Source organism: Tenrec ecaudatus, chromosome 9 (assembly GCF_050624435.1).
Source record: "Tenrec ecaudatus isolate mTenEca1 chromosome 9, mTenEca1.hap1, whole genome shotgun sequence".
Lineage (NCBI taxonomy): Eukaryota > Metazoa > Chordata > Mammalia > Afrosoricida > Tenrecidae > Tenrec > Tenrec ecaudatus.
In genome coordinates, this window is record NC_134538.1 from 47,743,189 (window position 1) to 47,767,823 (window position 24,635).

Consider the following 24,635-nt stretch of genomic DNA (forward strand, 5'->3'; position numbering starts at 1 on the left):
CCATTTTTCAACTTCTGGCTGCTTTCTTGTGGGTGTATCCGTTTCCATCATGCTGTGTAATAGGACGTCTCACTTTTGAGTCTTCCATTTGAGATCATCTCTTGTGTCATCCTGCTTTGATAGAGAAGGAATTAGTCTGTTACAGCATCGCTTTCTTTCTCTGCCTTTCTTCATGGGTCCTTTCCACCCCACCACAGCCAAATCCACTGTTGATGAGCTGATTTTAACTCGTAGAGACACTCGAGACCAGAATGGAACTGCCCCATAGGGTTTCCGGGGTTGTACATGTTTACGGATGCAGACTGCCTCATCTTTTTTCCTGTACAGCAGCTGGGGTTGAGCCAACAAGCCTTTTAGTTAGCAGCCCAATGCTTAACCCACTGTGTCACCAGAACTCTCTCCTATCAACATGGCTGCATCAGTGTTAGACGCTGCCGAGTCCGTTCTGACTCAGCAACTCTAGACATAGCTGAACAGAACTCTGCCCGGTCCCGGCCCGTCCTTCCAGTTGTTCTGTTTGAGCTCGTTGTAGCCCCTGTGTCGGTCCCTTTCCTTGAGGGTCTTCTTGTTCGATGACCTTCTGTACCCAGCAGGATGGCCCTGTCCACGGATGTGCCCTCCTGATAACATGCCCAAGTACGGGAGACAGCCTCCCCATCCTTGCTTGAGGATCGGTATGATTGTACTGCTTCCAGGACAGATTTACTTGTTCCACTTAAATCATAGTTTTGCTTAATTCATAGTTATTGTTGATCATATTATGCTCATGTCAATGCTATTCATAACTGAATCTTGTAGCATATTACCTTTTCTTATATTTTTCCTAAAGTTAATACTTCCCTTATTTTTCATTTATTACAACTTAATCATTTACCTATCATTTTTCTTACGCTTTCTAAAGGTCTAATACAGTTTTCGACAGAATCAAATTATCGGTAATCTACCAGTTATCCTCCTTGGGGCCATCCCTCCCGGGGATCGCTATCCTCTCCTCTCATCTAGTGGATTTTAAGGCCTGAACCACAGCTGTTATGGTGGGTCTTCCCTTTGCCTTTTTCCTGGGTTGGATTCTGATTCCTGGATCTCAAGTCGTCCTCTTTCCTGGGTTACTTCGCAGCTTCTTTGAGAGACTTCCGTGGTTTTGTCAGGCCCTAAAGCGGGCACAGTGGCAGTGGACATTGTGAAGGCCACCCTTGGCCACCTCTCCTTTGGATCACTCTTCTCCAAGGTGATTTCGTTTCCCGCACTGTCAGAAGCACAACTGTCACCTCGGATCGCTTATTTCTCATCACCCTCTAAGTTCCCTTGAACGCTTTCCTGTGATAAATAGCCTGGGTTTTGTTTCTGTATAGTTTTCCTTTTTTGGTACTGTCTTGTTGTGATAGCTCCCTTTTAGACTTTTTGGGTCTAAAAATGTCTTTCTGGAGGGACAGTTTGGGCATAGAAGAGTTTTAAGCTGCACATGATTTTCTTTCAGAATTTTGAAACGCTTGCTCATTTGTCCTCTTGCTCACAATGGTTCTGATGAGAACGAGCAGACACATGGCCAATCTTTGCCTCTGGAAGTTTGTAAGATCTCCTCATGGTCCCCCAATGTCCTGACATTTAGTAGTGATTGACCGTTTTCTGATATTGTGAAAAATATATAGCACATTTGTCAGGTCAACATAATGATTCATCTTGATGTGGATGTCTTATGCTGTGGCATGCCGGGATATTTTCGGTCTGAAAGCCGATAGCCTTTAGTTCTAGGAAAGTGGCCATTGCTTCGACGTTAATTTCTTCCTCTGTAACCCCTCCCCCACCCTTTCTGGAACTCTCGTTATTTGGGGATGTGCTGTCCTGGATGGGCACTTTTTATTTTCTTAGCCTTTCATCTCTTTGTCTGTCTGCTCTCCTTTCTGGGAGATGGCTTCCATTTCATCTCTCTACTCTCGATTGACTTTTCAAAGCTTAACGGATCCTGCTTTTTTCCTGAATGGAATGTCTTCTCTTAGCCTGCTGAGACTCCTAATGGTAGTTTTCTTAAAGTTTCTGTCTCATGCATAGTGCACATTTTCTTTGATGTGCTTAAAATTTTGGGGGGTCATATATATTAATATACATGCACACAGATACAGATGTGCACACATGTATTGTGTTTAATCTCCCATCTACAGGCTTCCCTCAGCATGTAGGCATTCTTGGCTGCCAGATAAGGGTTAAAAGGGGAGACTGAAAAGCTGATAATGGGGGTTCCGGTAGGGTGGTATTCTTGACTGTTGCTGGGGACAGCCAAAGGAAGTTCCTTTAGTTTCTTCCTCTTACATATTGCTGCATACCTAGTGAACACGTCCAGCATCTTGCCTGAAGAATAGAGTTTTAGATTAGATTGGAATGGGCTTTCCACATAATGCATTTATTTTATGTGTATAAAACATGCATTACTATTACATTTTCCTGTTTTCCATAAAGTAGTTATGTCCTCACCTGTGCTGGATTATCCTTATTCTAAAGTTTTGCCTTTCCGGATAATAAGCCTCACCATTGGCTGAGGGAGGTAAGGTAGGAACATTCCCCTCGCAGTGTGAAGGGAGGGGAGCAGGAGATCGAAATAGCTTCCTAAGCAACTTTTACCTGACCTGCTCACCTTTGACCCATGCTTCATAGTGACCTGGTTGCCAGTTCTTATGACTTTGGGGGATTTTCTGTTATTAAAAGGGTTTCTTAGGGCTAGCTTAGGGTTAAGTTTCCTCAGGTCTGCTAAGTCAGTTTCCATCAGCCTCCCACCTTTCAAACTAGCTCTCCCAGCTTGCTCTCCTCGTCTTCCTGATTTACGATCTTTTTTAAAACTTCCTTTAGTGTAGCTTCAGAGGAAATATAAGGGTAAGCTGAAAAGTTTCACTACAAAGTCATGGAAATGAAAATATCAGAATGTGTGAAGCTACTGGTTCTTGATACGCCCTCTGTCACGGTCAGTGCCCGTCTGAGGTGGCTCTCTCGTGCCTCCCTAACGACTCCGTGCTCTTCAGCTTACAGAGGAAAGAGCATATTGGCTTCCTCAAGGGACTCAGGTCAGGTTCCTTTCAAATAGCCTTCGAGCTCAGGGTGCAAAATGAGGGGTGAAGGGGTAATATCAGGGCTGTCAGGTGGACAGAGTAAGGCTTCCCAATGAAATTCTTTCGGGATTGCATCCTTGAAAAACGAGCAGGTGCATTGGTATGGAAAAAATTCCTAAAGACAACTTTCTGACTTTTTTTTATCCCCAGTGCAGTTTTTAATTTTCTTAAAATCGTTTCCTCACACCTTAGAGTAGTCACTGTGCGCGATTAAAAGGGCAGCATTGACTCAAGAACAAAATTCAGAAGGGGTGCGATAGAAGGAGAAATGGAAGCAGGGAATGCAGGGAGGAAATGGGAGAAGTGATAGCACGTTGTGGAGATCGCAATCAATGACATAACACAAAGGGTGTATCAGTTACTGGATGGAAAATGGATTTGCTCCCTAACCCTTCAACCAACTCACAATCCAAAGTTCTTCCTAGTCAGCTCCTGTGATTACCCCGTATCCTTCGAGAAAAGCTATTAAGATTATCCCTTAGGAATCCCAAGACATGGTCACCATGTATGGCCACTCTGTGTTGGAACGGACCCCACGGCAGTGGGCTTCGGTGGGTTATAGACTCCCAAGCCGGCCTCTCTTCCTTGACTGCAACCGGCCTCCAGTGCCCTTCAGAAGCCACTGTTTTGATTGGCTCTGTTTTGAAGGTGCCTCAGTGAGACTAGGCTGTGTGTGTGTATTACTAAGAGAATTTGCCTGCAGCCATCCACAGATCACACCTGTGTAAACACGGTTTGTGTGGAACAAAGCTGAGCGTGGATGAACTGGAAGCCCAGTAGCCAGACTTTAGGACTCGCCCGTGTAGACGGCATAGTTCGTCTGCCTTTTTAGCTCGAAGCCTATTCTTTCTGTGCCTGGAAAGTTCCTTCTCCTGTTCCAAGGCCCACTTGAAACGGCTCTCCGACTGCGCTCATCAGCAGCAGTTCCAGGGAGACCCCTTGCTCTGTCCTCCGTGGCGCCATGCTTTCCTTGTTCACCGCCCTCTCTCCAGTGAGACCATGTGATCTGGGTGGGTAAGGCAGCACTCCAATGCCCCTCACTACTCTGGAATGGGCACACAGAAGACGCTCGATACATATTTTCCAAGTGACCCAAGTGACTCCTGATTGTTCTGATGACAAAATCTGTATCCTTTCCACTTTTCACATCTCAACTCATTTGTCGGGCTGGTGCCTTGGTAACAGCAGCTCTGGGGACACTGGGGCGTCCAGGCATGGGCAGTGGCTCCCCCTTCTCTCTCTGCTATTCGAGCGCTGGAGCCACCAGCGTGACAGAGCCAGGCATGAATCTGTTATAGTGGTTATGTGTTGGGCTGCTGACCGCAAGGCCAGCAGTTCAAAACCACCAGCCTCAAGGCGGAGCTTTCAACTTCCATAAAGAGGTACAGTCTTGGAAACTCACAGGGGCAGTTCGACCTTGTCTTATAGGGTCGCTGTGAGTTACAATTACAGTGAGTTTGGTTGTGAGTTATTGACTGTAAATCCCAGGGTTATGGTGGGAATAGACTTTCCACTGTTTCAAGACCAAGCCAAAGGACAAAATGGCCACCCCCTTAATTGCTATAGCACCCTGGTCTCATGATGACCAACTAGCCAGTGTCACGGGCGCCTCAGGAAGCAGCTATCATGCTGAGGTCTGCACCACTGTCAGCTCAATCTCTACCATCCATTCCTTAGTTCACTGCCATACCAGACCCTTCTTGCTCCTCCCCACTCCCACATAAAAAACCCCTCAGGGTCCCTACTTTTTATGTAGTGATTCAGAAGGCAGTCTTTATTAACAGCATAATATACTGCAAACACGTCTCCAGTTAGCAAGGAGGAAATAGACTGCAGGGCAGGGGGCAGGTTTCTGGAGATGGAGGAGGGGGTGACACTGAGGATCCGGAACATTGGCAACGGGGTTAGAAATTGGATCCCTGTAGCCCTGAGATGCAGAAAGTAGATTGATCTAAGGTTGAGACCGGCCCACACGCAACATTGGCTTGGTGATTCCATCTTGTCTCCATGCAGATAGAGCAACCACCCTGCCTCTCTCTCCTCCTCTGCCTGTAGCAGGCCCTAAAGGAGGCTGCAGAGGGTCAGCCCCACGAGAGCCCGGCCAGGCTTGGGGGGTGCTGGACCTACGCCATCCAAAGGGGCGCACAGAGAGTCCAGCCTGCGCTCTGGAAAGAAGAGGCTGCTGGGTGTGGCGAAAGGGAAGCCATTGACTCCAGTACTAGTAAGAGTTATTCTGGTGGCTCAAGTGTGTGTGTGTGTGGGGGGGGTATGGACAGGGCACACACATAGTGGTGAGCTAAGGATCCTTAGTTCACACTACTCAAGGGACAAGGGAATGCTTTCTTCTCAAATACATTTATTTCCAATGACTAGTGTCCTTATGAAATGCTAAGCTGTCAGTTGCCCTCACTCTGAGGAGAGGCGTGGCAGGGTGGCATGGGGAGGGTAATGCCCAGCTTTTGGCTATGGGGTATAATCACCACCACCACTACCACCACCCCCCCACCCCCCAGGCCTCTAGCTCCCTCCTGCCTTGAGCCCCAGCCAAGTTGTACTCAGATGGCCTGGACACTGGTACTGGGCTGGGGCAGGTCATAGGCAGGGAGGCTCTGGCTGGGACTTCATGGGATGAGATCATCCCATGGGATGTTGAGGACACCTGTGCTAATCCTGGTCACCCACACAATGATGCAACTTGGGACTTTAGCTCACAGTGGAAACAGTGCTCGCTTTACAGCCAGGCCTGCCCAGAGTATGTTCCTGGCCGACCCAGCTGCAGGCTTGCCTTCCATCTTCCTGGCCAGGCCTCTGTTAGGAATGCCCCTCCTTTCTCATTTTATTGGAGGCTCTTACAGCTCTTATAACCATCCATACGTGAATTGGAAGGAGTACATTTGTACATATGTTGCCATCATCATTTCCAAAACACTTTCTGCTTGATCCCTTGGTATCAACTCCTTTTTCCCCTCACTCCCCCTCCTTTCTGCCTCTGGTTTGTTTTTCATGTACTCTTCTATCCAATAGAGTTTTATGAAGTACCTGATTGGGCCAGGCCCCAGGGTGGGTGGTGAGGTGAGGGCAGTGAGTAAGAGATGTTTCTTGTCCACCTGGGACATAACTGGAGCAGGGGAGCAGGGCGTGGAAGCAGCCACTGACAGTGCCGTCACTAGAGCCATGATGGGGACAGCCTAGTGATGCTAGAGCTGGGGGAGGGTCCTGAAATTCCACTCCTTCAAGGGCCAGCTCAAGTGCCACTCACACCATAAAGAATCTCCTGCTTCCCCAGCCAGAGGTGACGACTCGCTCCCGAGCACTTTGCTTATGGATTGCTTGGCTCACCCATCCACCAGGATGGAATGAATGCCGCAGGCACCCGCTCTGGGGACACAGCAGGGAACAACCCAGAAAAGAGTCAGCTCTGCAGTCCAGGCAGGGGAAGGTGGGCGGGAAACTAACAACCTGGTGTCAGGTGGGGACACGTTCCAGGATGAGACGTGAACTGAGACCCAGGAGTAGGGGCGCCAGGGATGGAGAGTTGCTTTTGTACCAAGCTTGTGCTGAAGGCCCCTCAAGGGATGTCCTGTGCGCACAGAGGCCCTGGAGATGCAAGGTCAGTGCTGCTTTGCCTGGTGTTGAGAGGCGGAGCCAGCAAGGGGGAGAGTGGTAGGCGAAGAGGCCAGAATGGTACCGGGGGCCGGGTCTCAGAGCAGGTTGAGATTGGTGTTCCGGGGGTGTTTCGAGAGGAGTAACGGTGAGGAGCCTGGATGCTAACCCAAAGGTCTGTGGTTCCAACCCCCCAGCTGCTCTGTGGGAGAAGCTGTTTCTGTAAAGATTACAGACCGTGGACACCCGAGGGGGGCGGTATGCAGAACGAACTCCTCAACGATGGGTTACTTACGGTGGATTTGGGTTTTTTTACTTCACTCTTTATTTGATTTACACTATATTATTATTTTTAAAATTTTGTTAAACTATTATTTTTTGACAAGCCACGTGTTAGCCACAATTTGGGGATGGCTACATTCTTTTTCCAGGAGCCCTGGTGGCACAGTGGCTTAGGCCGCTAACCTCTCCCACCAGACTTGTCCCATGTGAACAGGCAGCCGCCCTGGGTCACTGCTCTGTTCCCATCATTGTCACAATGGTGCCTGTTCTGCTTTGTCCTGTGGGGTCACCGTATGTTGGAATCCACTCAGCAGTGATGTTTTTTTGTTTTCAGGGTGTCTTGCAAACAGATAGTGCTTGACTGCTAACTGAAAGGTTGGTGGTTCAGTTCCCCCAGAGGTGCCTTGGAAATAAGGCCTAGCGATCTATTCCTGCAAGATCCACTCCTGTTGAGAACCCTGCGAATCGCAGTTCTACTCTGACAGACACGGGGTTGCCATGAGTCGGCGTCCGTGTGATACCGCTGGTTGGAGGCGCTTTGAACAGAGGCATTTGATGGCCTGACTTAAAACAGAACCACTTTGGCTGGTGTGACGCGAACGAGATGAAGAGGGACAAGGATGGGAGAAGTGAGATCTAGAGGAGTGTGTGTTACGGAAATGTGCTTGAGAGGATGGTTATATGGACCAGATGGACGGTGGCAAGAAGTGACCGTAAGCTGAATACACTCTGCCAGGAGAGCCTGACAGGAAGGCCTATTGGAGAAGACGTGAGAAAAAGAAAGGGTAACTTGAGAGCTTTGGCCTGAGCCACTTTAGAAGCACGAAGCTCCCTTTTAACGGGGGCTGTGGTAGCTGCCTTAGGAAGGGAACCGGGGAGTCTGCCTGGCCATGTGAAGCTTGGTGACTCAGATAGACAATCTGAGCCCGAGATAGACACTTGGGAGCCATCAGCATACCGAGATTGCAAAGCCATGGACAGGATTAGATCCTTAGGATGTGACTGTCCACGGAGGATGGACCATGGTTCTGAGGCCTGCATCCTGGAGCACTCTTGACATTTACAGGCCTTGCTGATGAAGATGATCAAGGGAAGGGGACGGTGGCGACGGCACCTCATGAAGGCGAAGTGTCCCAAACCCCAATGAGGAAAGGGTTTCAGGGCATGGGGTCAGTGCTGCTGATAGATTGAACAGATGAGGCAAAAGGGTCAACGGCTGTGTTTGGCAATGTGCAAGTCATGGGTGACCTTGGCTGGAGCTATGATGGGGCAGAAGCCCAACTGACGGGGAGGAAATAGAGCCCGTGCGTTCTGACAAGGGGATGTTCTGTAGAGGAGGTGACGCAGGGGACGGCGGAGTAAATGAAGATCTATCTATATAATAATTTTATTGGGGACTCATACAACTCTTGTTACAGTCAATACATCAATTGTATCAGACATATTTGTACATATATTCCATTGTTCTTTTCTGGACATTTACTTTCCACTGAGCCCTTGGGATCAGCTCCTCTTTTTTACCTTCCCTCCTCCCCCCACCCAACCCTCATGGCCCCCTGAAAGATTGTAGATTGTTAATTATTTTCAAATCTCATATCGACCACTCTCTCCCTTCTCCTCTGGTTTCTTTTGTTCTCCCCCCCCCCCCCTGCCTGGGAGGGTGTGTGGTTATGTGCCATTCATTGTGATCGGTGCCTCCCTCCCTCCCCACCTCTCCTTTTGTTATCTCTGTTCCTGTTCCTGAGTTCCATGTGTTGTGAGTCTTATCTCTTGCCTGTACCTGTGTACATGCTCCCGTCTAGTCTAGATTGGGAAGCGGCACTGGGGTCATGCTAGTGGGCGGGTGGGTGGGGGAGGAGGAGTAAGGAGGCCTCCAGGGATCAGAGGTATAGTGTGTGATCCATTAGTGCTCTACTGCACCCTGATTGACTCATCCCCTCTGTGGGGGGATGCTCTATTGTCCATAGATGGGCTTTGGGTCTCCGCTCTAACCCCCCTCCATTCTCACCAGTGCACTTTTGTTTGCTTGTTTACTGTTTGTTGTGAGTCTTTGATTAGGCGAGGGGCGGGTGGTGCGCAGCTGTAGGTGGGAGTGGAGGCAGTTCATCCGCAGACAGTAAGGAAGTTGAGCTCGTGTGCACAGACGCAGGGGTGTCACCACTCTGTGTGGCCGTGCCGTATCTTTTCTCTCGTGCACTCAGTGCTCTGTGAGTGGAGGGCTCAGAGGAGGTGGTTGGGCCCCCATCCTTGCCTGGCCGGCCGCAGGTGCTGACTTGCATGTGTGCGTCTATTTTGGATAGAGCGTATTGTGTTAGGAGTCCCCAAGTGGCGCGGATGGCTGGGCACTCAGCTACTCGTTGAAAGGTGCCATGAAAGCCCACTGGGCGAGCTTCCGAAATGAAACCGATTGGTTGGTCAGACTAGAAAGGCTGCTTATGAAAGTGCCAAGCTGGGATGCAGCCACTCCCAGGCAAGGAATGGAATCCACGCCGGGAAGAACGCCGGGGCTTTCTCTGCCCTAGCTCTCGTCCTGCCCTGAGTGTCCGCCTCAGTGTCCTAGCGTGCTGCACACCAACTCTGCCCGCTGCGTGCTCTGCATGGCCGGCCACGTGCCCTTCTTCTAGACCCAGCCCCCACCTGTGGCCAGCGAGGCAGGAAGATGTGACCGAAGCCTGACTTCTACAAAGAAGTGGAGTCATATGATGACCCCGGTCTTCTCATGTACCTGCCCCATCTCCATGTGGTCCTGAGAAGCCACACATCCTATTCTTTCCCCCAACGATTTTGGAACTTGCAACCCAATCTCCTGCTTCCTTCCCAGGATACCCGGAGCCAGAGGTCACCTGGTATAAGGATGACATCGAGCTGGACCGCTACTGTGGCTTGCCGAAATACCAGATCAGTCACCAGGGCAACCGGCACACCCTGCAGCTGTACAGGTGAGGGAGAGGGCCTTGGTCCCTTTCTCCACCCTTCAGAGGCTGCCCTCAGAAGTGAAGTCTGCCACAGAAGATGCCCAGGCAGGAGCTGGGGGTGGAGCGTGGGTTGCTGCTGCTGCTGAGTTGTGCCACCTGGTGAACCCTGGCAGCCTGCCACTGTGTGGGACCTCCTAAGGCCAGGGCGGGAGCACTTCTGACAGCCAGGGAGCGGAGAGCAACAAGAGGAGAGTTGGACCCATGGAAATATTTTCCATGAGGTCATCTGCCAGAAAAAGCCACTGTGTCATCCTTACTTCACAGGGGTTGTTTGGGTCACGTACTTCTTTCTGCAGGAAGCTCTCCTGGGCCCTGATTCTAAGCCCTCCCAGGGCAGTGTGATCTTGGTCAGCCCGCACTCTTTCTCCAGCCTGTTTCCTGAACTCTTACCAAGTGTGTTGGGTGTGGTGATGTCTGAGATGGCGGGGCTGGGAGGGGTCACTCGGTGTCCAAGCATGCACACCTCTGCAAGGCTCCAGCTTTGAGAGGTGGGGAGCTGGGGTGGGGGGGTACACAGCTCCCAGGAGAGGAGAGGTGTCACCACATGCTCCCACTTCCAGGTGCCAAGAAGAAGATGCTGCCATCTACCAGGCCTCTGCCCAGAATGCCAAGGGTATTGTATCCTGCTCAGGGGTGTTGGAGGTGGGCACCATGACGGAGTACAAGATCCACCAGCGCTGGTTTGCCAAGCTGAAGCGCAAGGCGGCAGCCAAGATGCGTGAGATCGAGCAGAGCTGGAAGCATGGAAAGGAGGCTGCCGGGGAGGCCGACACACTGCGCAAGCTCAGCCCCGACCGCTTTCAGAGAAAGAGGCGGCTCAGTGGGGTTGATGTGCCTGTGCCCCCTGCCCCTCCCCAGGAGGCTGAGGGCGGGACCCCCACAGCCTGGCAGGAGGGAGAGACGGAGCCGGCTCAGCACCCAGGCCTGGGCCTGATCAACAGTTTTGCTCCTGGGGAGGCGACTACCAACGGGGACACAGCCCCTGAGAACGGAGAGGATGGGGAGCATGGTTTGCTGACATACATCTGTGAGGCTATGGAGCTGGGACCCCAGAGAGCCCCCCAAAAGGAGTCTGGGGCTAAGAAGAAAAAGAAAGCTGAAGAACCTAAGCAAGATCTGCAGAAGCCCGAGTTCGAGAAGGCAGCCCAAGTGCCCCATCCTTCTGAAAACCATGCTCCCAGTTCAGGCGGGCTTGACTCCCGTGGGACGCAGGGGCCTGTGAACAGGGAACAGGCTCAGACCCTGCCCAGAGGCAGGGCCGCTCTGGTGCCAGGATCCTCAGGAGCAGATGGTGCCAGGGAGCCAGCCTCCACGATGGGCACTCAAGACAAGGCCCACGATGCCACTGCTCCAACCCCTGTCCCTGCCTCAGGCTCTGTCCCAGCTCCAGGTCCAGAGCAGGTGTACTTCTCCCTGAAGGACATGTATATGGAGAGCACCCAGGCACGCGGGCCTCCGGAGTCGGGCTCCCAGCCCCCACATGGCAGGGAATCCCCCTTGTGGAAGGTACCAGGTCAGGCAAGAGTTGAGAAGGAGCCTGCTGCCCCTGGCCAGCTCACATCTCCTCCAGCCCCCCAGCCGACGAGGCCTTTCAACAGGAAGAGATTTGCCCCTCCGAAGCCCACGGAGGAGCCCTCTGTCATAAGCAAGCCCGCCTCTCCCCTGAGTCAGACTTCAGAACTTGGGCCCCAGGGCGTCAGGAAGCCCCCGACTCAAGCCTCTGCCCCAGTGCCAATGCCTCCTGCCCGGCGGACACACAGCACCCGGGACAGCTCCCTGCAGGGGCGAGCAGGCCACCGGACTTCAGGAGAGGTAAGTGGCCAGGGGGTGTCAGGTGTCCACAGGCCGCTCTGGGAAGCTGATCTCATGGAAACTCTTGCGACAACAGTGAGCAATGGACTATTTATGGAAAGGGCTGGTGGGGGTGGATAGGGAGGGGTGGAACCCCAACCAAAAGCAGGAGACCATAGACATGGCCTTTCCTCCAGCCACTCCAGATGCCAGGCACACGGGCAGCACAGCCTGACTGTGACCCATCCTCTGGGAGTGGGGGAGCACACAGCCAAGGGGACTGGGCCGCTGGGGAACTGGAGGGAAGAACGGGTCTGGTGGAGAGGGTTTTCCATGGCTGTCTAAGGCAAGAGGACCTTGGATGGTGGAAACTGTTGAGTACTTGGCTGCTAACTTAAAGGTTCGAGTGAACCCAGGGACCCCTCAGAAGAGATGCCTGGCAATCTGGAGACCCCTATGGGACAGTGTGCCCTGACTTGCATGGGCTCCTCAGGAGTTGGAATCAGCTTCAGGCAGCAGTGTTCATGGGGGAGACAGACCAGCAGTGAGTCTTGTAGGCTGTAGTACTTACTCCTCAACCTGAATGCTCATGAGAAAGCTTTTACAAGCTGCCAGTCTGGGCTTTCTTAAGATTCCAGTGTCTGGTATACATGCATTTAAATATGACTCTGCTTACTGCTTTGATCTTGAGCAAGTTCATTTGCCTGGCCACGTCTCATAAAACGGGAGTGATCATGATGCCCACCTCATTACCAAGGGCTGTGGGAAAACCAGGGTGCTTTGCACAGAGCGTGGTACCCAGGAAGAACCCAGTAAACGGAGCAGGCATGCAACAGGACGGAAGGGGGATGCAGAGGGGGACGGCTTCACGTGGAAACAGGGATGCTATCTCTTTGTGAAGCGCAGGAGCCAACAGATAAAAGATGATGTTTTCTGAGGGTAAGTGGGGGGGGGGGTGTCCGCTCTTCAAAGGAAGGGACAGAGGAGTGGTAACAGTAAGGGTTAAGGCAGTTGGTGGGGACCATCCCTCGTGGCCTGTGTTCCACAGTAGGGGCCCGAGGGAGGGCAGTACTGCACAGGGGACTGGGGACACCATGTTCTAACGCAGGGCAGGAGGAAGACAGGCTTCTTATGAGGGGTTGGAGTAGGGGAGAGGCAGACCAAATACACGGCCATAGTTAATACCCGCGGCACCAGTTTTCGTTGGGTCAGTTGTGACTCGTGGGGACCCCATCTTCGTCAGAGTAGACCTGCCCGCATCGGGTTGCCAGTGGCCAAGTGTGCAGAAGCTGAGTGGCAGGCTTTTCTTCCCAGGCACCTCTAGGGGGACCTGAGCTTGCAGCTTTTTGCTTAGCAGCTCGGCATGTTTGTACTAACCGAGTCTTCCAAGAAACTCTTATACCAAGAAAAGTATTCGTTGTTTCTCTGGAATTCTCCTGAACCTGGGCATCCTGTATTCTTTCATACCAAGTCTGGCAGCCCCATGTGGAAGGAGACGCTGGTTGGGAAGGAACTATGAGGAGATGTTTTCTGGGGGTGGCAGCTGCTCTGTGAAGGAACAGAAGAACCGCGGGAGGCAGTGTCTGCAGGGCGGAGGTCAGAGGAGAGAGGGCTTATGGAAGGGAAACAGGAGGGGCATGCTGAGACAGCCCCTCAGGGAGGGCTGAGGAAAAGCAAGTTTCCTGGGGAACAAACAGGGTGAGGCCATGTGTCCCTTGGAAAGACACTTCCTGCGGGGAAGGAGTTGGAGGCCAGTGGCATGGGAGACGTGAAGAGATGGCTTCGTTCCAGTGGGGACTGCACTGGACTCTGGGGACAGTAGTTCAGAGGACTTTGGCAGGGGGCAAACTCAGGGACCCTGGCCCGTCATGTTTAGTCTCAGGTGACTTTGGTTCCCAGGTGGCACATTCTGGAGGCCCTGGGAGAGCTAGCGGGGCTGCCCCAAGTGCTGCCAGTCCACCGGCTGGACAGGGCCATACTGTAAGGATGGCCCCACTGGCCCCCAGGGAGCTCATTTGGAAAGTGACCAGGCTGTCGGCCAAGTCTAAGTGGGAATCTGGCTTCTCCACCCACAGAGGTGGGGGTCACCCAGCCAGCATGGCTGCATCCTCCTGCCAGGGCCACTGGTGGCCTTGCCAGGCTCTCCCAGTGCCAGCGAGGACGCCTGGGAGGAGAGCCACCTATGGGGGCTTTGCTGTCCTTACAAGAAGGCGTGTTGTAGTTCTATAAAAATGTAATATATAATGTTAAGTTAAAAAGTGTATTTTGATGTTGCTTTTTAAAGGCTGAGTTTAAATAGTTTGCATCCTATTAAATCTCAAAACAAAAATCTTTTTCTGGTTTTAAAAAATTTCAAAGGGTCCCTCTAGAAGGCAAAGTAGAGTCTTATGAGGGAAAGTGCAAAAACCCAGAGTTAGACAACCAGAGAAGAACCTGCGCAGCCTGCGGCGCTGAAAGAACTGGAGACCAAGCACCAAGCGTCAAGTTGCAATCTTGACGAATCGGGTGGGCAGAACGCTGCATGCTGCAGAAAGCACCTAAAGAAAAAAGCGCGGAGCACACAGCCACCGTGCCAAAGAGCGTTGATCGGTGTCTTTTCAGGATGGAGCATCTGCTCAAGAGCTAATGATACTGAAGGGAATTCTGACTGCACTGAGAATAGCTGGCCCCAAGCAGAGCTCCTAGAATTGACAGAAGACCAACTGAGATGTTTCCACAAACAGACGAAATGCTGGAAGTGCTCATTCATCTGTGCCAAGAAACATGGATGACAGCTACCTGGTCCACCACCTGGAAGACATCTATGTTTGTGTCCATTCCAAAGACAGGCGACCCAAGAGAATGTGGACTTTATCAAACAATATCATTTATAGCTCAAGTAAATTCTACTGAAGACCATTCAAAAATACTTGCAGCAGTATATCCACAGAGCATTGCCAGAAATTCAAGTGGATTCAGAAGAGGACGTAGAATGAGGAATGTCATTGTTAATGTTAGTTGCGTATTGGCTGAAAGCAGAGAATACTGGACAGATATTTACCTGTGATTATGCAAAGGCATTCGACTGTGTGTAGCATAACAAATACTGGATAATATCTTGAAAATGGGGATTCCAGAACTCTTAATGGTCTAAGGAAATGAAGAATTACCAAGCCAAATTCAAGGAGGATTTGAACATCCACAATGATGAGCCCAGCACGTGACAGTATTTTTTTGGAGGGGCGGGGGATGTGTGGGCGTGGGTGGCATTTGTTTCTCTGGAAGAAAAGACAGAGAGTGGGCAGTGCTCTTGGCAGATCCATAGGCCCTGGTCCTAAGAATGGGAGCGCTGGTAAACCTCCAGTAGTAAATATATGTGTGTATGTGTGCATATCAAGTCGATGTTGAAGTATAGTGACCCTATAGGACTTGAGTAGAACTGCCCCTGTGGGTTTCTGAGAATATCACTCTTTATGGGAGTAGAAAGCCTAATCTTTCTCCTGAGGAGTGACTGGTGGTTTCGAACTGCTGACCTTGCAGTTAGCAATCCAACATATAGCCCCCTATACCATGAGACCTCCTGCCTAGAACATAGTTCAAGTAAACATTTTATTTACTTATTTTTAAGTTATTTTATTGGGGGGCTCTTATAGCTCTTATAATGTTCCATACATCATTTGTATCAAGCATATTTGTATATATCGCCATCATCATTTCCAAAACGTTTTCTACTTGAGCTCTTGATATAAGCTCCTCTTTTTTCCTCTCCCCTCTCCCACCTTCGTGAAACCTTGTTCAATTACATATTGTTATTATTCTTTTGTGTCTGACACTGTCCATTGTCTCCCTTGACCCACATATTTATTATTTGTCCCCAACCTTGTGATGGGTTCCGCCTTTCTCACACTTAGTCCTCCCTGACCATCCCCTACCCTCATGCTATCGCTACTCCCACTACTGTTCCTGAGGGGGGTATCTGTCCTGAATGCCATGTATGGAGAGCTCTTATCTATATCCCAATGTGTGTGCTCTGGTCTAGCCAGATTTGTAAGGTAGAACTGGGTCATGGTAGTGGGGGCAGGGAGGAAGTATTCAGGAGCTAAAGGTATAATGTGTGATTCGTCGGTGCTATACTACACCTTGGTTGAATAATTCCTAGAGTAAACATTTTAAATGGTCAAGAAATATTTTTGAAAGAATAAAACTTTACACCATGTTGCCATCACCACTATAAACTTAAAAAATTTCTGTCTCTGTTAAAAAAAAATCTTTGTGCCTCCTTAAACAGTCTTCCCCCCGGCCCCCTCCCTCCTTCCTGACCCTGGTGCACTAATAAACATGATTTTGTTACATTTGCCTGTTACAGATGTTACAACTATCATGTAAGTGGGGTCATGCAATAGTCGCTCTCTTATGCCTTAACTCAGCATAGAATGTTTTCAAGGACTGATTTTAAAATATATCTTTTTAAAAGATAGTATTTTATATCTACATGAAGGTAAGCAGGCGCACAGAGAATAAAATGTGATAGGGAAAAGTACTAGTGAAAATTGCAGATAATAGAAATGGGCCCACAAGGATTCCGTACTTTGGAAGGATCAGAAATAAACTATAAAAATAAAACTATAATTTCTATACTCAAAAAGATTTTTAAAATTTCAGAAGAATTTCAGCAAAGAACGAGAAACTATAAAAAGTAACGAAGACTTGAAAAGGAACCAAACAGAATTCCAGAAGTGAAAAGTACAATAACTAATATTGTTTGTTATAGTGTTACTGTGTTCACAGTTTCTGTTCTGGGTAAGATTGAGTAAGCACAGTCCAACCTGTCTCTCCCATTTAGTACAGCTAAAAATCTGCACAAAATGTACAAAATAGCTATTTGAGGATTTTAAAAAGTAAATAGTATCAGGCAATTCCACCACCCATCTGTCAGTTTGTTGTCCTGTGATGGCTTGTGTGTGGCTGTGATTCTGGATCCTGTGCCTCATAACCCAGTGGGGCAGGAGTCAGCGGGGCTTCCGGGCACAGACAGGCTAGGAAGAAAGGCTTGACGATTCACTTCTGAAAGTTAGCCAATGGAAACTTTATGGGGCCACAATAGAATATTGTGGAAGATGAGCCCCCTCGGGTGGAAGGCACTGCACAATCGGGCAGCAAGTCACTCAAATAGACCAGTGATTGTGAAGCACCCCACTGTTTTGTTTAATTGCACATGGGAGCTCCGTAAGCTGGCACTGCCCTGAGAGCAGTTCACAGCAACAAGCAGGCCGGTGGGGAAGAAGCAGCCCAGCAGTACGCATTGGCATCGCCCCGTGGATCAGACTTGAGGAACGGGAAACGGGTCTTCTGTGAGTGACAGACGTTGCAACAGAGCCTATAGGTGCCCCAAACTTGAGAGAAAGGAGAATCTTTCCCTTTAATTAGAGAAGCTGGGGCGCACTGGGCTGTGAGCTGGAAGCTCAGCAGTTTGAAACCACCAGCAGTACTCCCAGAAACTGTTACAGTCTCAGAAACTCACAGGGCAGCTCTACCTGCCTGCAGGGTTGCTGTGAGTCGGGATTGGCCAGATGGCAGTGAGTTTACTGGTCCCCAGAGGGTAAGACAAACCCTTGTTTCCTCTTGGGTCTTTTCGTTGCCCCCAAACACAGGCTTACTTGCAAAAATAAGTGGCAGAGTTGGGTCACTAAAGTGTTAGCTATGTGACCGGATGACAGCGGGCTTGCTTTCCCCGCTTCTCTTTTTAATGTGATCGGAGGACTAAAGGGGAGCAGAGGATCACTGGACAGAGGAGCAGATGCAGTGGAAACACAACAGCCGAGGACCAGGAATTATTGCCGGGGAGATCGTGAATAAGCTCGGAGGGGACCTCATACACTGCTTATGAGCTCGGATTCTCATTCCCAAGGTGATCCGATCCTGAACAACATGCCAAAAGCTGTAGAATGGAACTAAGAGACCACTCTCCAGGTTCCAGACTGGCCAAGAACACACACACACACACACACACACACACACACACACGACAACACAGTGGCACAAGGTTTTAAAAACAGAACCAACATTGAAACCACAGTCCTGTGAGCGGAACTGGCATTCTGAACATAAGCAGGTAGATTGACTGCCAACACAAAACTTGAAAAGTCAGAAAAACTTAAACTTTCATGTAAAAAGACAGTCAAGAGACACTGATATCAAGCTGGCATACATGTTGGAATTAGCTTATTTTAAAGCAACGACCACAAAAATGTGCCAGAAAGTATGGATGAATACTTTAGAAATGAATCCCCAAATAGTCTCAGCAGAGAAATATAAAGAAGAATACAAGGTAAATTTTGGAACGGAAAACTACAATAACTGAGAGCAAGAGAAAAACCATTCATTGGATGGGTTCGGTAGCAGAGTGGGGTGACAGGAAAGTCCGTGACTGAAGATCGAGCCTTAGAAACCATCCATCCAAACAGCAGCAGGAGGAAAGAGCGATTGGAATAGGATGCACGCGGAGCCTCCAGAGCAGGGGTGGACCTAGCATTTGTCATCAAACACCTGGAAGGGCAGGAAAAAGCGTGGTACGGAAAAATAACTGAAGAAATAAAGGCTGACCCCGTCCCAACTTTGGTGATAGATGTAACCCTCCAGACTCAAGAAGCTCATTCGACCTGCAAATACAAGAAGCCCACACAAGTCTCGGCCCAGGAGCATTATGTCAGTGGTGCATTATATAGAGAGGAAGGACACAGTGCAAATGGTTCATTGCCTGACTATTAACCAAGAGGTTGGCAGTTCAAACCCTTACAAAGGCACCTCAGAAGAAAGGCCCAGTGAACTGCTTCCAAGAGGTCACAGCCGTGGAAACCGAGTGGGGTGCAGCCAGCTCTACAGCACATGGAGGTGCTAGGAGCCAGAATTTACCACTGCTAAATGGGCTTGGGTTCATTTATAGGGAACCAATCTAATGACTTTATATTTCTATCAGAAATCATAGATGCCCAAAAGAGGTTGAACAGCAATTTTTTTAGTGCCAAAACAAATCACCTGTCATTCTAAATTCAGCAGAAAACAGCTTTCTGGACTCATGGTAAAATAAGGACATTCTCCGATGAAGAAAAAGTAGGAGCTTACATTGCCCCCAGATCTGCCCTAACAGAATTGTTCAAGGAAGTCCTTCCAACCGAAGGGAAAAGATAGCAGAAGGAAATTTAAAACTTCAGGTGTAAAGGAAGGGCAGAAGAAATAGTAAATATATGGATAAACAGAACACGTTATTCTTCTCCCTATGAGACCTTTAAAATATGTTTGACAGAGAGGCAAAAGTCTGTAGGTGGAGTACACAAGACAACCGCAACATCAAGCGCAGGAGGGTAAAGGGCCCTTATGGTAAGAGTGCTTCATTTCAACAGTACTAAAATGTTGATCCCAAGTAGGCTGTGCATAGTTTGATCGGATGTTAAGGATGAGTATTTTATAATCTACAGACCAATAACTGGTGATGCCGTTGGGGAGGCAGTATGCGGCTAACTGCAAGGCTGGTGATTCCAATACGCTGGCCATGCTGCGGGAACAAGCTGAGGTGGCTGCTTCCAGAAAGATGCAGTTTCAAAGCCCCGAAGGAACAGTTCCACCGAGTCCTACGGGGTTTATAGGAGTCAGAGTCAACGCGATGCCAGTGAGTGGCTTGATAGGGTGAGAATAGTAATTAATAGAATTTTAAAAAACTAAACAGATATAGGAAAATTCTCAATATGTAAATTAGAACAGAATACTAAAATACATTGTCAAATAATACAAAAGAATCCAGGAAAGGGGAAAGAGAAGGAAAACAGAACAAGTAGGAAGATAATAAAAGGAGTAAACGAAATAAAAGCATACTCATAGTAAATAGAAGTGGTCTAAACATAATAATTAAAAGACAAATTGGGGGGAAGATGACCTAATTCTCTGATGTCTAGAGTTAGCTCACTAGATAATGACATGCACAGTTACAGGTAAAGCACGTGCAAAGAAGGCGTACGGATGACCCATAAATAGTTGCTAGCTGTCCGACATCGCTAGTCCTTAGGGAAGTACAAGTTAAGCACTAGCAGATAATACGTTACACCACAAGGGTGTTGGGATAAGCAGTGTTGGCAAAGGTGTGGAGAAACTGGGCCCCGCGTCCATTTCTATAAAATGGCACAGCTACTCCAGAACGCAGGTAGGTGGTCCCTCAGAACTCAGCCCAGTATTATCATAGCCGTTACTGTTGAGCCCAGTCTGACTCCTAGCCACCCTGTTGGCCATGGCAGAACTGAAATCTTTATGGAGGCAAACTGCCACATCATTCTCATGAGTAGCTGCTGGTGGGTTTGAGCCACTGACCTTCTGGTTAGTAGTTGAGCAATTTAACCACTGCACCACCAGCAGTCCTTAAAGTTATCAGTACTACTCATGGACCCATACCCAAAAGAATAGGATTCCAACAGACACTCAAGCACCAATATTTATTGTGCATTATTCACAACACAGAAGAAAGGTAGAAGGAACCCAAATGTCCAACAACAGGTAAGTGTTCATCTCTGAAAAGGAACAAAGCTCCAGTACCTGCTATGACATGGATGAGCCTGGAAAACATCTCACAGTACGTGTGTTACATGTGCATATTATAAACTTTTAAACTCTCAAAGGTTACCAAGATAATTAAGTTTCCTCTTTCTTGACCTCTGGAAAGCAGTTATTTTCCACTAGTCAACTGCTGTAACTGGGCAGCCTTCCAGGCTTTTTTTCTTTGTGTGTGTATATGTTTGCATCATGTAATTTTATTCTGCATCATTTTTTAACATGGATGTTTATTTTATATATCTAGGGTATAGATTTACCATAACTCACTGGTTTCGCCCCATATTGATAGAATTTAGACATTTTCTAGTTTCTTGGTATTATAAACTTTGCTTCAACAAATGCCCTTGCGTAAGAGTTTATCGGTAGAGTAAATTCCTAGGCGTGTACTTGCTGGGTCAAAGAGTATATGTATTTTTCATTCTGCTTTTTAAAAACACACTTCCATTGAGTCAACTGTGACCATTAACCACTTTATAGGACAGAGGAGCACAGCTTCATAGAGTTTAGGGAACTGCAAATCTTAAAAAATTTTAATTTATTTTATATACTTCTGTTTTGTTTTCTTTAAAAAATAACGATGTGCTAGACAAGGTTCTTTAGAGAGATAAAACCAGATTGCTGATAATTATATATATATATTATATATTTATAAAGATAGATATATAACACAAGAAATGAACTGTTAAATTATATACAGATAGATACATAATACAAGAAATGAACAGTTAAATTATAAAGCAGTACAAATGGCTCAGTGTAACTCACTCCCGTGAGAGAGTAGTGAGACACTGGCAGTCCTTCAAGTCTTGAGGGCCGCCAGCTAGTCCTCTGTAGAGAGAGCGAGCTAGGCTATCCCAGCACAGGCAGCAAACAGCAAGGCAGGTCACCAACTGTCAGTCCTCAGCTCCGGAGATGTAAATTTCAATCATGTGGTCTTAAAGGGACCTCAACTTACAGCGACACAGTCCACAGGCTAGGCGTCCCACAGGTAGTGTGCCCTTTAAATTGCACAGAACAAGCAAGGCAGCTGAGCTACACACTGGTCGGATGACTAAAGTGGGAGAGACAAGGAAGGCGAGGCTCACCGAGCCATTTATCTCTCCGCCCTTCAATTAATCCCACTTGTGTTTATTAGCCAAACTGGCACAATAAACTATCGCAAACAAATACACACCAAATTTATAGTAATAATTTAAGAGTCAGGCCAAATAATTTAAAATGGAATCATTCAAATATTGACTGCATAATACCAAGATATGTTTTTATGCCCTATTTTTTGAAACAGTTATTAGCACTTTATCCACATGTCATACAATTCAATAATTAAATAATATCAAGAAGAGCTGTACAATTGTCATCCTATTCAATTCTAGAATATTTTCTTCTTTATAGTCATTTGTGTAATTGTTATCCATGTAATTATCTTTGTTATAATTGTGGCAAAAGTATACATAACCGAGCATTATCCAATTCCACAACTTCTATGTGTATAATTCAGTGCCGTTGACTATACGCTTGTGTTGTACAGCCATTAATGATATCCTTTTCCAAATTATTCGACCACCATTGACATAAACTCAATGCCCCTACCCAACAACTCTTTCCATTTCACCTATGGCAGCAGTTCTCAACCTGTGGGTCCGACCCCTTTGGGGGTTGAACAGCCTTTCCACGGGGGTCGCCCAGTCCGTAACAGTGGCAAAATGACAGTTATGAAGTAGCAATGAAAATATTTTTATGGTTGGGGGTCACCACAGCATGAGGAACTGTATGAAAGGGTCACGGCATGAGGAAGGTTGAGAACCACTGACCTATGGTAACCTTTGTCAAGTTTGGTCTCTTTTTTCCGCGGTTTTCTTGATAAAGTAGTCACATGTCATATACTTCCATGGTTCAATCCCTCTTCAGTCAGTTCTAGTGCTCCCTTCCCGGGATGGTGAATCTGTACAGGAGCAGACAGCCTCCTCGTTCTCTGGTTGAGCAGCTGCTGGGTTTGCACCGCCAACCTTGAGGTTAGCAGCCCATGAGTAAGCACTGCACCAGCAGGGCTCACACCACATTTCTGCTAATGCTTGTTTTCCTCCGCCCTGGCCAACAGAGAGTGCTGCTAACTTTTTGATCTTTCAGGCAAGGGATTTTAGACTTTATCCTGCAAGTGATGATAAGCCATTGAGCCGTTTTTTAAGCAGGGGAGTGTCACATCAATGTGTGTTTTGCAAACATTACTGGGCAGCATTGAGGATGATAGTTTAGCAGACGCAAAGATCCAATCGGAGGGCTTTCCAGTCGAGGCAAGATGTAGCTTGTAGTCCTGGCGTGATGGGATTGCTGGCAGCTTGGAGCTCGGCAGAGGAGGTAAAGCGAAGGAAGGATCCTGAGACATGGAGGAGAAAGCGCAAGCAGGACCCAGGATGGACGGGACTGGGGCTCAAGGGAAGCGAAGGTCACTTCGCAAGAACCTTCACTTTTAGGAGGCTCGTGCACAGCAAGTTTCTGTGCAGCCAGTACTGTCTTTGTCCACAGAGAGGCCTGTGTCCATATTAATGTTGAGAACAGCTAGAAAAGACTGACTTGGTCACGAGATCTGTATTTTTCCAAAGAAAGTGCTAAGCGATGAGCCTCTCTGCTCCGTGAACTTTCGTCATGAAATCCCAAAATCGGGTAGATTGGGGTCATCCCAAAATATCAGACGTTAAAAGAAGGGTCTAATATCTGACTGATAACCATTTGCTGACCATTTCTTTCCACTTTAGTTTGCTTTTATGTTTTCTCATTTCTGCCTCCTATGTTCCTCACTGTATTTACCATAAAATTTCCTATTTCTCAAATGCTTTCCAATTTGTCTGTATTTTTTGTTCTTCAATATCTTTCCTGAGTTCTGACAGCTCACATATTTCCTTTCTCTATCTCTTCCATCTTCTTCCATTTCTTCCTGTTGAATTCTTGCTCGCATTCTCCCTTCAGAAATGTGGTTTCTTCATTAAGCTTTTAAACTTATTGGTGAAACAGACTGGTTAGAATTTTCCTCAGTTTCCAGTTAACGTTTCTAGTGGATGTTCTTGGGGAAGCTTTTCTTCTCTTTCCCATGTTTTGTTCGTGATGGCTTTTAGCGAGTACTCCCCTGACTCTGTATTCTATTACTTATAACAGACTCGCGACTGCTTTTTAGAAGCTTCCTTCAGGGAGTATATTTTGTTGCTGGTGATTTCTGAGATCTGACCCTGGGCCAATCCACTCTTCTCTCCATGTGTGCATTTGCTCTTACTTCTATTCAATTCTCCCAGTCGTCTTGTCTTGTCGCTATGTGCACCAGAGTTGATTCTGCCTCAGAGTAACCTGATATAACAGTGTAGCGCTGCCCCGTAGGGTTTCCTCGTCTGTACCCACTGGGCTGTTTGGTTAGCAGCCAGATGCTGAGCCATCGCAGTACCAGGGCCCCTTCATGATCCTGCAGCCCTTTGCACCAAACTCGTGGATGCACCTCTTTATCATGAACCTCTTCTCTCTAATGTCCAGCAACGGTGCTGCCTCATTCTGAGACCCGCTATTCCTGTGCTGCTTCACTGGTTATGCCCTCCCACCTGCCCCCATGCAGCTTTGCCCCACCCCCGTGGCCCCCCAAACCCAGCATCTGCCTCTCCTTCCTTTTGGTAGCCTTGGCCATTTTTTTTAAGTATGGATCCCATTTTCCTTTAGCTTCACTAAAGATGGAGTTTGCTTACTTTGTTGCTTGTTTTCTTGGTTATCTTGATTATATTCAAGAGGAACACACCAGGTGTGGGGGCGTGGGGGATGATTATTGTCGTTTGCCACCGTGTTTAGACAGAAAATCCTTTGGTTATATTGGGATGGGTAGCATTAACTAGAAAGGCCAATGACTTGGGGTTTGGAGCCAGGTTCTAATCTAAACTAGGCCACCAACTGGCATCAAACCGCGAACAGATTATGCTCTGTCTTTGACCATCAGTGTTCTTATCTGTAAAATGGGACAGGTCTCATCAATGCTCTAGGGCAGTGGTTCCAACCTTCCTAATGCCACGACCCTTTCATACAGTTCATGTTGTGGTGACCCCCCCAACCGTAAAATGATTTTTTTTCTAGTTCTTTTTTTTAAACAATTTATTGGGGCTCATACAACTCTTATCACAGTTCATACATATACATACATCAATTGTATAAAGCACATCTGTACAGTCTTTGCCCTAATCATTTTTTCCCTTTTTCTTTTTTTACATTTTATTAGGGACTCATACAACTCTTATCACCATCCATACATATACATACATCAATTGTATAAAGCACATCCATA

General features: G+C 48.0%; 1 protein-coding gene across 1 annotated transcript in view; it reads left to right on the forward strand.

Moving 5' to 3' along the window:
- ALPK3 (alpha kinase 3) overlaps positions 1-24,635 on the forward strand; it is a 50,502-nt gene that overhangs the window by 10,449 nt on the left and 15,418 nt on the right. The window contains exons 3-4 of the mRNA XM_075558036.1: positions 9,805-9,922; positions 10,519-11,770. Of these exons, the coding sequence (XP_075414151.1) occupies positions 9,805-9,922; positions 10,519-11,770 (1,370 nt within the window). The remainder of the gene's footprint in view (positions 1-9,804; positions 9,923-10,518; positions 11,771-24,635) is intronic.